Raw genomic sequence first — 13404 nt, forward strand, 5'->3', positions numbered from 1 at the left:
CCCCCCCCGGATCGCTCCCAGGAGGGGTGGGTCACCCCTCTCCACTTCCTCCCCGCACCGTGGGTGACCCCCCCCCAGCCTGCCTCCCCCCGAGTCTGCCCCAGTGCCTGCAGCCAACAAAGCACCAGGGGGCCCGTGGGGACCCCCGAAGGGGCCTCCTCGCAAGGGGCCCCCCCAGCAGCCCCAGCGCCCGGTGCCCAGCCATGACCCACCCGCTTCGCGCCGTTAATATTTACCAACCCTCAGCAACACGCCAGATCAGCCCTGCCTGCACTTGCTTTATAGAGTACTAGGTTAGCTGTGTTAACTCACCGGCCGTTGTTCTCCATGTCATTAGCCGTACACTATAAACCTGCCACTTCAACCGAAAGCGTCCTTTTCTATTGATGTATCAGTCGTGTTTGCACAGTTAATTATTGTTTGATCTATGTAACTTGCAATGAAAACTCACATTTCTTCAGGGCTCTGCAGTTCCTTCCTGGACAGCCAGTTTGCACTCACAAGTCCCTTGCTCCGGCTCACGCACATTTTTGCGAGGCTGCCCCGCGTCAGGCAGGGCGCTCAGGGTGCTTGTAGAATGGCTGCAAACCTGTGTGTGACATGTAGAGCCCCGCCAGGGAATTCGAGGCAAGAAAGCAAGATAACGGGAGAAACAAGACCATTTCGAGCTCCTTTCCTCCACAGAGCCACTCTTCTGGTGGAGAGGCCCCGCTCCTCCCAGCTGCTCTGCAGGTTTGCCCCTCAAACACATCCCCAGACGGCCGCATGTCACTGGGCGAAGGCCGGGTCTCTGGATGGGAGCCCAACATTTAGAAAGGATTATTCCTCTGCAGTGTTTACATGGCACAAGATCAACTGCTGCCTATGCCGTCGCCAGCAAAATTAGTGTAAACACAGAGTTAAACCCTTTCTGATACGAGTCAGCACCACTGAGTTTTTAATGCAGGGTTTTGGCTGATTCTGAATGCACATGGCTGATAACCGATAACTTGGCGTCAGTCTCTGGCGCACATATTCCTCCATTTCCACCTGTGCTAAACACAGGACAAGGAGTGTTACGCAGTCAAACCTAACTCAGGTTTGAATGACTACCTGGGAGCTTCGAAACCAACCCGCTTCAGCCAGCATCCACCCCTGCCAGCCCAGCATCTGCACGCTGTGTACCTCATAGCACAGGGAGATCAGCGGTTGGGTTTGCTGATGAAATAGCAGCGTGCAGAGCAGGTAATGAAGAGCAGATGAAGCGATTTGCTAAAGATCAATATTGCTAAACACGCAAAGCTTACTAAGTGAGCCCTTTTGTCCTAACCTCTCGCTTTCTCATTCCACATCTAAGTAGACAACTTTTTTCAGCAGTAATATCTCTAGCTACAGTAAGAAGTGTATCTATAGGCAATGAGAGAGACGTGGGTTTGTTTTGAAACGTGTTCCATGTAGGTGAGGGGAACAATTTAACAATAAGTTAATCTGAAAATATAGTCAAGCTTTATGCAACAGCCAGACTGCTCATCTTCAAATGCCTTCAAACCTTTAGGGTTGTTTTGCATCTTCACCAAGGCAAAATTGGACCAAAGGCAAAGATTGGAACCTCCTCAGGATACAAAACTTGGTATAGCTCTGGGATTTGGAGTATAAGGCTCAGCCGCAGTCTCTTACACTTCCACACATTCCAGTTTGTAACGTGACTACAAGGAAGCGTCAGGCTGGGTGAGGATGCGGCGGCTGCGCGCAGGCGTTGCTGCCGGGGGCAGACCCACGGGGCACCGGGGGTTCCGGGCAGGGGCACTGCTGCTGCTCAGCTCCAGCCTGGCCCTGGGTGGTTGGAACCAACTGCACTGCTCTTCAGCAGCTGCTGGGAAACACACGCATGTGGCAAAATGTCACAGCACATCTGGTAATCTTGCCAAAATGAACACAGAGCCTAAACCGAGCCTCAACTTAAACTTCTCACCACACAGTTCAGAGAGAGATAACAAGAAACAAAACTGCTCTACGTGTGATTGCGGACGTTTTGCTGCCATGGCATTATTTTGATATCAGGTTTCTGACTCCTTGCTCAGCCAATGTTTCCACTTGCTTGAAAATAATCAAGTAAGCAAAGGGTGGGCACAAACAGAAAGCTTGTTGACTGGGGTTGAGGAATTCCCCAGGCTAGTAAAGCAAAGGAAACGGGCTGTTTGTATTGGGGCAAAAAAGCCAATGTTTGTGCTGCCAGCGGTCAGTCCTTCCGAGTAAACACTGGAAGACACCAGCCTTGCGTGGCGTGGCAGGGAAGCCACTCGCAGGAGGCCGATGGTCCCTGCACCTCCCGGCAGGGTGAGCAGCTCCTGCGGGCCAGCACAACTGAGAGGAGCCAGATGAGGTGGCTGGGACAGTGTCAGGGTGCAGAGGGACACCCCAGCAGAATTAAAAATTATATGTTTTAAAAACAGTATGCCAATTATACCTATTTTAAGCTGCATATCTCACATGGAGAACTTTCTGGGCTCTCATTCATTATATCTTCTTTCCAGAGTGATAATCAAAGAGATCTGCAACCTTACTGAAGTGTATCCTTTACTGATGTTTGAAAAATAGGGTTTGTCTGATTGATTTCAGCTCAGATACTTATAATTCACAACAGAAAACATGCATATTGCGTAGCAATTGAAAACAGTCACCAATACTGGAAAGCTGGGAGGGACCAGGCAAGAGGAGGGCTGATAAGGGGTTTTTTTGCTGGTTGTTTTTTTTTTTTCTTCCTTCCATAAAGAGCTGATATTTTGTTGTTTGGACAAAGCACATTTTGGTTTGGAGAAAGAGGCCAGACATCATAGGGACTGTGACATGTAGTACAACGTATTAACAAGCAGAGCCACTTACTTCTGCTACGTTTGTTTGTGAGACCTTTCTAGAAGTTCCTGAAATTAAAAGCACTACAGCCTACGATGATTACAGATGTGGGAATGGTAGGGTTACAGCATTAATGGGCTCCCACAAAATCAGAAGCAGAATTACATCTAAAACAGGTACAGCACAAAGGAATTTCTGGCACAGATCTGATTTTTTTAACCATCAAGTATTATTATTTAAAAACCTATGCTGTATAATTTTGCTTTTCATTTTTTTCCCCATGGCTACTGGTGGAGGCTCTGAGAAATTCTGAAAGTAGGGCATGACTTTCAGCTAAACAAAGTGCAATCCTGGGAGCACTGTCACTGTCTTCTACAGGGATGGACCCTATCATTATCTGGCACTTTATCTTATTTGAATAAATATTTAAATATCTCTTTTCAAGATTTAAAAAAAAAGTATATACTAAATATTGCTTTTTAATGTCAAGCCAGATCACTCAGAGCATCTTGCTGATGAGAGACCTGTATGTTCATGTCCTTCAAAACTGCATTTGTTTCTTGTTCAAGTACCCAGCTCTGGATCTCTGTCTCTGATGGAAAGCTCACATGGACACAAGAAATCTCTGTTAGGGCAGAGCATTACAGGGGCCAGCACTGAGGGCTCCAAGTGCTGCATATGGCTCTGAACTGAGTCTCTGGGCCTTCTCCACTGAACAATGAAGTGGAAAGGAGAAGCACTTATAAAAATGGAAAAAGCAATCTAAAGGAGTGCCCTGAAATGAAACCCAGGACTGAATGTCATGGGACAAAAAAAATCCATGAGCAAACGTTACCCTAAATCACAAGTTAAACAGAACAGATCTTGCGTTTCCTTATCCAAAACAAGCTCATGTCCATGACCAGCAAAGGAAGGGTCAGGAAGGGTCTTGGGCAGGCAACAGTGTGGGCTAAAGCATCCCAAATTTTTAAGCTAGCTAAAAAAAAATTTAAGGTACGAGGATGGAGCTTATGGTCCTTTGCTGCTTTACAAAGACGACAGGCTCAGGCTGGAGGAGGTGTAGAGGCCAGAAACCTCCCACCTCCTAAGCCTGCGGGGCTTAAGGCCTTCCAGAAGAGTCTGAGGTGATCCTTGTGACTAGATGCAGAAGACAATGGAGGATGCCAGTTCCAGCTAAGTTTCATTATGAATCTGGGAGCTTGTCTGGCTCTAAACCAACTTGGAAACTCCAGCCTAAAACTCTCTGTTTGCTGGACATGGAAACAAAAGTGCGTCAGACTGCCCTGTGTGCTGGCACCAAACGATTTCCCTCGGCTAGCCAGATGTGCACAAGAGTCCCCAGTGCCAGGAAAGCAAACATTGTTCCTCCGTGTTCTGGCACAGTGGGACCAATTGTTGTGACAGTGCTACATGTGCCCTCTACCACCCCAGAAAACGTGGGTGAAACACTGTCAGCAGAGGCAGAAGGTACAAAAGGGATGGATGCTCATACACTGACCAAAGTTCACATGCACTCTTCCTCCCATCAAAGACACTTGCAATTTCATGAAACTATGTTTTCCATCTTTCATTTCAAAGGAAGCTGGTTGATAAATAGAATACGCAATATCTAGGAGATGTGAGCATATTAAAGTGAAGATGAAAGCATTCTCCACAGGTGACTACAAGGAGCCTTGAGATAAAAAAGCATCTACAATTCCTCTGAAAAACTAAAACAAACAAAACCCTCCATACAAGGCCAGAACTTGCCAGACAACATATACTTTTGGTCTCTTTTGGTTTCACATGTTGCTGAGGCATGATGCTACTTAGCCCTGTTGATTCAGTGGTGGTCTTTATTCAGTGACAATGGAGTTTCCAAGCAGGGGACTGAATCAGTGTTTTCCTTCCCCTGCAGTGCATTGGGCAATCTCCATTTCAGCCTGGGGAATGAGATTTTCCATATAATGCATGTAATGCAGTTGATGAACTGCCTGTGCAAGAAGCCCTTGCTACAACAGGGAAAGCTTAGCAGTGGCTTCAGCTGTTAAAAAGGTTTTCATGACCACACGCTGAAGGCAGGAATGCTCTGAATAGGGGATTTTAAGATCACACAAATGTAAAAGCTCAACTTTTACAGTATGATTAGCACATCAGCATAATGAGGGCATAAGCTGTGACAAACTTCAGTGGCCCCAGTAATATCAGGGGTAACTTTGCCAACGGCCTCAACAGGCCACAGACTTGCCAAGCTCTTTCCATCTTTCCCTCCGGCCCCAAGAGCTGCTGACAAGCTGCAGGAGGCACCTGCTACCCCAGTGGAGACAGAACCTCAGGAAGGGGACTGGCAGGAGGAAACAAGCATTAGAGGAAAGCATCCAAATGGAAAAAACAGGAGGGAGAAAATCCTCTCTGGGAAGGTGAGATCTAGTATTTCAGCGCTTGGACCCAGCTGGCAGCTAAGGGGGTTACAGGATCTCCTGAGCTCCCCCAGGGCCACCCAGCGCTGGGCAGCCGTCAGGGCTCGCAGCCAGGAGCGGTCAGCACTCGCTCCCTCTCTGAGAGGACTGCGGAACTGTCAAAACCAACTATCAGCTCTAGACTAAATGATTTGGTTTAGGACATACTTTTTTTTCTCCCAAGATTTATTTTTGGCACATGACTTCAAAGCATAACAGCCCTGCACTGCAAAGTTTAGAGCAAGAGGCAGTGCTTGCCCCCACCCGAGAGGACAGAGACCTTGCACGGTGGCTTAGGCTCAGCGGTGCTTTCCAGCGTGTGCTTCTTTCAACATCTCCCCCTCCCTGAGATAGAAGAAATTATAAACCACAGATGGTATTTCCTCTGCGCCTTTTTCATCTCTGCTCAGCTGATGCAAAGATGCCCACAGCCACAGCTTGGGAGAGCACTGGGGAGAGGGCAGCCCCCTGCCTGCAAGCACTTCTCCAAGCGTGAAATGGACTCTATTCATAGCAAATAATTGTATTTCTAGATCTCATCGATTTATGTACATATTTCAGGTTTTGTTCATCAACATTTTTGCTCTTCAGGGGGATGCACATGGTAATACACTTTGATGCAGGTGATCCTTTTATGGTTCCCCAACCCATCTGGAAAACTGCATAGAAAGCAGCAGTAGATTTCTACCGAAACCAGTGACTACTGCAAGCAAATTGATGGCCCATGTTAAAATATCTTCTAAATAACTTAGAAATTAATTCTAAATACTGTAAAGTAGTTATTTTAGAAGTAATAAATGCATCTCTAAAAAAGGTGGCATAGCTTGCACACTTGCTGACACAACATTTCCATGTGCAACTGGCACACTCTAGAGTCCACTGAAATCAAAGAAAACACTTCCACTGATTTTTTTTTTCTTCTGTTAAAGACCCTGTATAAATCCTTAGTTAGAAAGCCAGGTGGACTAGGAGGTAAATAGACAGGACAGTAAATTACAGCAAGAATTTTAAAAGAAACAAAAGGCTGATCCTGAAAGAGACTTAGTGAAATTTGGGTCCAGAAAGTATTCTGAAAATCTCTGATCAGTTGCTTCCTAGATCACCTCCAAAATTTCAAGTTGGCTCATTTTTGTTTTGGTTTTCAAAGGAAAAAAAGTTATGCAATCTTAAAATTTTCCTTTCTGTCCTCATCCCTCCACCTTCCCCATCCCCTCCCTGCAGATAACTTTCCTCTTGCCTACGCTAATGATCAAACTCATCTGAAAGCTTGGAAAATTCAAAGAGAAGTTTCCCACAAGTTTTTTAACATCAGCAGCTGCTTAGAGGACAGAAACCCCTGACAGTTCCTGCAGGTCCCTCAGGAGAGGCGGAAACCTGAGGTTCAGCAGCCATGTGCTGTCCTTGGGCTGCCAGCTCCTGATGGCCTCTGCCCAGGGAGAGGCCCACCTGGGAGACATTGGGGTTTATTAGTTCGAGGAATAAGGAAGCAAAAGGCCTTTTGAGCTTGTGGTGGGAACAGAGGTGAAATCATAGAGAAGGAAGGGGAGAAAAGAGGAAAGCGTTAGCCATGTGGAGTCAGAGCGGGTATAGGGACACAGGGGACAGGTATTAGGACAAAAATCCCACTTGGTTAGTTGTTTTGCTCAGAAAAGAACTTACTTACGTCAAGCACCTGCTGTCCTGCTTCTACATGTGCACTGGTCAGGGTAGGGCCAGCAATCAGCTCTGCTTTCCTGCAGCGCCGTGAGTGCCAAAGGCGTATTGCACTCCCGCACAGCCGGAAGCTCAGGGGTCTTCAAGGAAGCAAGAAAATGGGTTTGAATCCTCTCAGGTGATAAAAGGAACCAAACCCAGCTCTTCCCTGGTGTGAGTTAGTGCAGTGAGCTCCTGGGGAAAAAGGTCTCCGCCACACCCTCTGTGCTTCACCAGGAGGGACCATCCCAAAACACAGTGAGAGACGATGCATGAAATGTTTAAATCCAGCTGGGTTCCAAGCTCGGAGTCTTGACCTGAGCAGTGCCCCGAGCCACAGGAGCCTTCAAGGAGATCACAATTTAAACTCAATCTGTCTTGAGCATTTTCCTATTAGCTGTTTACACCCAGCTCCTTGCTTGAGTGGTTACACCCAGGCAGTTTGCTATTTGCCTCGTTGGCTTTCATCGATCATTCTGAAGTGTTTCACAGTGGTACCATCATGGAGAAGAGGCACCAGGAGCTGACCCTACCAGCGCACTCCGTGATGCCCCTTGGGGACTCATTTCTCTCATACCTGCAGGCTTCCACCATTACATTTTTCTTCAGTTTTAGGTTGTAACAACCAACACAACTTCAACTGCAATGGCATGACTGGTAAAAGAACTTACATTGATAAGCTGTGCAGGTTCTATAATATACTACATGCTTGTAATTAGGAGCCAGATTGATTGACTTGATTAGAAGCAAATATTTCTTTTGTTCTTTGTTTCCAGCAGGTTAAAAAGAGGATGCCACCTTTCTCTTTTTGGGGAAAACAGTTTAGCCAGCAGGTTAGCTTCTTTTTCTGGTTCTGGCAGTTAAAGTTTTGCAAAGCCTCTCCTGAGTTTTGCTAACTGAGGAAGCTCATGAGAGCACCATGCTGCGGTCTCAGGACAAACCTTCTGCTGGGTTTTACACAGAAGCAGAATCTGGGCTCCCTGTATATGCTCACCACCAAGTTTATGGATGAAAAAGTGGGCCACAGTATGCAGTCATCTGAAATAAACCCAGCGCTCATCACATTGATTACTGTGGAAGCTGGAGATACAGTACTAAAAGTCAGTGTGGTGAGGCTTTGCTGGCTCCATGTTCTGGGGGCTCTGGAAAATCCCAGACCTGGATGCAGGGAGCCCACAGCTGAGCACAGCTCACAGGGATTTATATAGCTGCTCAGGAGCCTTTCTGGAGCTGTCTGCTTTGGAGATTGGACAGTCCAACCTGTCTCTGAGCTGTGTTTGGTCATGGTTTGAGTATCTCCAAGGATGGAGACTGCACAGCCTCTCTGGGCATCCTGCCATGCTGTTCACCCACCCTCACAGTGAAGTTTTTTCTTATGTAATTTCTTGTTTGTACCCACTGACTCTATTTCTTTCACTGGGCACCACTGAGAGGAGTCTGGCTCCATCATATTTACTCTCTTTGGCCCCATCAGGAATTTGTACACATGGATGAGAACCCCTCAAGCCTTCTCCAGATAGTCCCCGCCCCAGCTCTCCCAGCCTCTCCTTGCAGTGACAAGGGCTGTGGGCTTCGCCCCTCCTGTCACTGCCCTCCCCACCTCTCAAGCTGCATCACAGGCGTGAAGACTCTGAGACAATTTTCTTGGACAATAAGTGGAGGAATTTAGTCTATGCTATCAGAACACTGACTTCACAAAGGCATCAGGACTGCTGTTAGCACAGCCACTTACTTCACAAGGAATAAACAGAAAGGGAAGTTCATGGCATCTGCTTTGCATCAACATTCTTGGAAGTTCATTTGTTTTCAAGTGCAGGTCCTACAGGCTGTTCAAAGCTAGGACAGAGAGCCTGGCTTTTACTACAGTAAACAGAGGAGATGACTCAAAATGTGCTGTAAAACAAATTACTCTGAAGATCAAATAAGCAATGATATTTTAGAGAGTTCAGATGGGGAATCTGAGCAAGTTTTTATACCAGCTTTCAAAACAAAAGATAAAACCAAACTCCATTGTCAGGCATTTGTCCCACAGGTTTATAATAGGTGTAGCTGATAAGATTCTATCTGAAAATACTTCAGAGATAACGAATGGTAGACTTTGAGGCTACAGAACTTGGAAACAAGTTGGAAGGAAATGCAGACCTACAACATTTTTTTTCAGTTATTGTCAGGATTGTCAATTATTTCTATTGTACGGATAAACTGAGATATCTGCTTGCTCCTGTTGTACAACAGTTCTGCCAGGATACTGTTCTTCATGAGTCTTAGCAGCTTTCACCAGGAAGAGAAATCCCTTTCTCTTAGTAAATCCCCTGGAGAAAACCTTTCAGAACACACTTGATATTTTAATTTAGCTGCTATATTCGACTCATATCCAAATGGTAGCATTAATGGTGTTTTAATTTTTTTTTTTTTAAATGCTCCTATCTCCAGTCTCCTATTTTCTCATGTAAATGAACTGGAAATAAGGAAAAAAAAAAAAAAAAAATCACAGTGACAAGAGGATAGAGCCCTCCACCGGCCAGTGCCAGCCCAGCTCACATGGGCCCAAACCAGCTACTTTGTGACTTAGCAGACCACCATTACTCTGCTACCATCTGTGGTCTAGTATTTGTTACTTAAAAAGGAGCCCCAAAATACCTTGTTTAAATTCGGCTATGTTTCAAAAACTTGACAATTCCTGAAATTTCCATTTGTTTCAAGGACAGGTGCTGGAAAAATGTTATTACAGATGCATATTCCATTTCCTTTCCAGAGAAAATCAAGTGCTGGAACTACGAAAAAGAGCCATTTTTCTTCCAACAAAAGCTTAGTCTCTGTGTCGTTGGATCAGCCTAACTTCATGCAAATAAGACACAAACACCTACAGAAAATCTTTCAGATTAAAGTAGAGCATTTTCCCACCAGTGATTTGTGTAATCGGAGAGGAATGGGAAAGTTGTTACTAGTATATCTTGACCTCTAAAATTTTCCACAGTAAAGGCTATTAATGTATCAGTTTTATCTTGTGTGTGTGTGTAACAAAGAACCAATACCCAATAACAGGTAAAACTGATGACAGGTAAAAGGAACTGTGGTAGAGGATGAGGGAGGAGTCACCAAAAGGGGAGCTTTTTATCTTTGTTCCTTCCCAAGAGGGGAGTTTATCTCTGTTCCTTCCCAGCAACTTTAAACTACCAAGATTTCCTGCAGACCTGGACTTTGCCCAGAACAAACTATTTCATTGCCCTAAGACTGAGCAGGTGCTTTACAATGTGAAACACACATTGTAACAGAAGTAAGGTTGGCTAGAAAGTTCTACTGATTTTATGTTAAAGTCAGCAGGAACAGAGGAAGACTGCAGGAAACAACGGCAGTTTTCCCCAACATTGGACACTTGTCTAGACTGTACTTTTGCCAAGAAAGGTCAGACCAGATGATCCTTGAGGTCCCTTCCAGCCTGGTATTCAATGATTCTATGAAACTGTGGCCAAGGCCTAATAACTAACCAAGGTGATGGGATTCCTATAGCCCAGCATGGTAGCAGTGCCATGCGGACGATAACTGAAGGTGTCAGGGCTGGCCCCAGCCGAGAGCCGGCTGATAACCCCGGAGGCTGCTGCTCCTTGTGTGATGAGCAGCTCGCAGATTGCTGGCAGCAGCAGGGCAGATTTTCCTCTTGCTGCTTCACCAACAGGGCATCTCATCTCCAAAGGTCCTCTACCCAAAGGACAGAGAGGATTAATCCCCAAGTCTCCTCAGACCTCTCTGGGCGATGCCACCATTGGCAGATTCCAGCCCAAATAGCAGAGTTCTTTCCCCAGACTTGTGAACAACTCTACTGTAAAAAAAATAATCTCCAAGCACTCTTTTGCTCTAAGCGCTGTGTGCAGTGACTGCCACTCTCCCATGCTTCTTTGGTTTTACCTGAAGAACGTAGAGCTCCATGCTTTGCACTGAGGAAATACAGAGGGAAGATGCTCCTTTTATACTGATTAGACGAAGAGCTCATCTCACTGAAGTATTTTGCCCTCACTGTGTTTAATGCATGTGACTACTGGACTGTTTTATAAACCCTCTTAGCCACCAAATAGATCATAATATCCACTTCAGTCCTGTAGGATGACTATAGAAAACAGTCCTATTAAAAAAAAAAAATCAGTTTGTCTTTGAGAAAACTGAATTAAGAAAGATGGAACTTCATGTTTCAGGAAATACACTCTTGAGTGATACACGTGTTGCTTTTAAGATTTAAAAAATCTCTTTAGTTTTAAAAAATAAATCTGAAAAATTAAGGTCTGCTTTCAGAGCTCATCCTAAATACTTATTTCTGGAGTCTAATCTAACTTGTGTTTCTGACATCCTAGTTACCCAGCATGTCTAAACAAGGTTCCATCCCATTCTCCTCCACTGATTTCCGGGGAAACAGGCAGCCCTGCTCTGGCTGTGCTCACACCTTGGGCCAGCTGGGCCCACCACCACTCACAAGAAACGCAGCTGTCACCAACTTCACAGCTACATAGAGCCAATTCTTTCTTTATCCACCTAGTGTTAGTATGAGCTGGCATGCTCCAAACCCAAATTTAAAAAGCAAGTTAATCTGAATTTTGACATGGTGGCCGTGAAGTCTAAGTTACTTTCTCCAGAGGTAGAACAAAAGCTTTGGTTTATTGGCTACACATTTCCAGTAAAACATTTAAGCTCTGTTTGCAAACACTGGCTCTGTCATGGTATCTGGAGAGTCAAAACTGGCTGCGTTGTACAAGTCACTGCACTTTCAGGGCTGCACAGCACATTTTTTATTATGTTGTGCAATAGCTTGTTTTTGTTTTTTTTCTTTTGAGCTGAGCCTCACACAACAGTTAGACTGGTAAAGCACCCGTGATGCTGCTACAGGTCGGTAAGGGCAGTCCTGAGCCAGTTGGCTCCACAGCTGGGGGGTTTGACACCTGGGAACTGCCCAGGTACGGGCTCCACAGCTAACTTCCTGAAGGAGCAACCCAAACCAGCACCGGGATAGGTCAGTAAAATGCTGCCTCATCTCCAGATTAAAAATCACTCAATTTGCTCACAAAATCAGACAAGGCAAAGAATTCCTAGTGCAGCTCCACCAAAGTATATTTCACGAAATTAGCTATGAACACGTATGCTTTGTATTAAAGTGCTTATTAGACAGGTTGACCTAGAGGAACATACAGAGAAATGAAAGCCACCACTGCAGTATCACATGTAGCTTCCCAGTTCTTCCCTAATGACAGATTCACAGCTTAGTGCCAGAATGGGCGATTACATTCATTTTGACTAACCTTTCATTAAGGAATTTGGGAATCCTAGAAGAGGCGGAGACCAGCCACTGTTCAGAAAAGATTATAACAATTTGGGGGTGGGGAAGAAAAAAAAAAAATAGGTGCAGCAAGATCTGGCTTGCAATCTGCAAAGCATATACCTACGCTGCAGACACCTATAGGTTCGTTTGTGTCTAATCACAAAAAGTAAACTAGTACTTTCAAAGCAGACAGTATGGGTTTCTCCATATCACTGTCTAAAATAATTTGCATGCTGTACAAGTGAAAAATGATACTAACTTCAGAGATTCACCAGTCTGGCCACACTGTACCAAGCTCAGAACATAACAGCAGAGTATTTCTTACTAAGCACTGAAGTCAAGACTTGAATTGTGGAATACTTTTTTTTTTCCCCCCCATTGAATTTCTGGATTGAAGCAACAATCATCCACAAACAGAACTTCTACCTTATAGGCCAGCTGTGCTGTCCTGGACCAAACCCCAGAGAAATAATCAGGTTGGAGCGCTTCATGCTGTGATACTCACCGATATGTGACATCAGGACAGTGCTGCTGCCTTTGTCCCGCGAGTTGTAGATCACAGCTGCTGCTGCACCCTGTCTGGCTGCCACATTGATTTTTTTAGCAAAACTGCAATTGCCTCTTTCAATCAGCGCTATCCACGGAGATTCTCTGATGGTGAACTCAGTATTTGCGTTGCAGGCTTGAAAATCAGCAGCTTTAGGAATGGCCAGAAGCCCCCGAGCACTAAGCAGAGGTGAATGTGATCCATACAGGCCACAATCGCACTGCTCGGACACAGACTTGTTGCTAGTGCTGTTGAAATAGAATAAACTTACAGAGGCCCTCACAGCAAATGCCTCTGTAGTCTTGCATAAGATACCGACCTCCACCAGGAGGTAGAAAAAAATGAACACTTGCTTCATTGCTTATTCAGCTAAGCACAAAATGTCGTCTACAGATATTTTCAGCTGGCAGGGTTGCTATTAGCCCACAGCCTGCTGAGGAGTCTGAAATTTCAGTTCCACCAGGAACCTGACACCACCCAGGTAAGTCCTCAAGGTGTCTGAGCTTATCTGGAGTGGGCGCTGTGCTGGGAGCCCAGGAACACGCCCATCCATTGTGAAGGTGTAGCCAGGGACACGCTCATCCATTGTG

At 45.5% G+C, this 13404-nt stretch overlaps 1 protein-coding gene across 1 annotated transcript in view; it reads right to left on the bottom strand.

Moving 5' to 3' along the window:
- The window catches only part of RNF128 (ring finger protein 128, E3 ubiquitin protein ligase), a 41706-nt gene extending 28519 nt beyond the window's left edge, over positions 1-13187 (bottom strand). Inside the window, exons 1-2 of the mRNA XM_026848847.1 lie at positions 12910-13187; positions 10139-10156 (exon numbers count right to left, since the gene is read on the bottom strand). Of these exons, the coding sequence (XP_026704648.1) occupies positions 10139-10156; positions 12910-13172 (281 nt within the window). The 5' untranslated portion in view covers positions 13173-13187. The remainder of the gene's footprint in view (positions 1-10138; positions 10157-12909) is intronic.
- Between the last annotated feature and the right edge of the window lie 217 nt (positions 13188-13404).

The sequence above is a fragment of the Athene cunicularia genome (assembly GCF_003259725.1).
Source record: "Athene cunicularia isolate RWA chromosome 4 unlocalized genomic scaffold, athCun1 chr4_part3, whole genome shotgun sequence".
In the NCBI taxonomy this organism is placed as follows: Eukaryota; Metazoa; Chordata; class Aves; order Strigiformes; family Strigidae; genus Athene; species Athene cunicularia.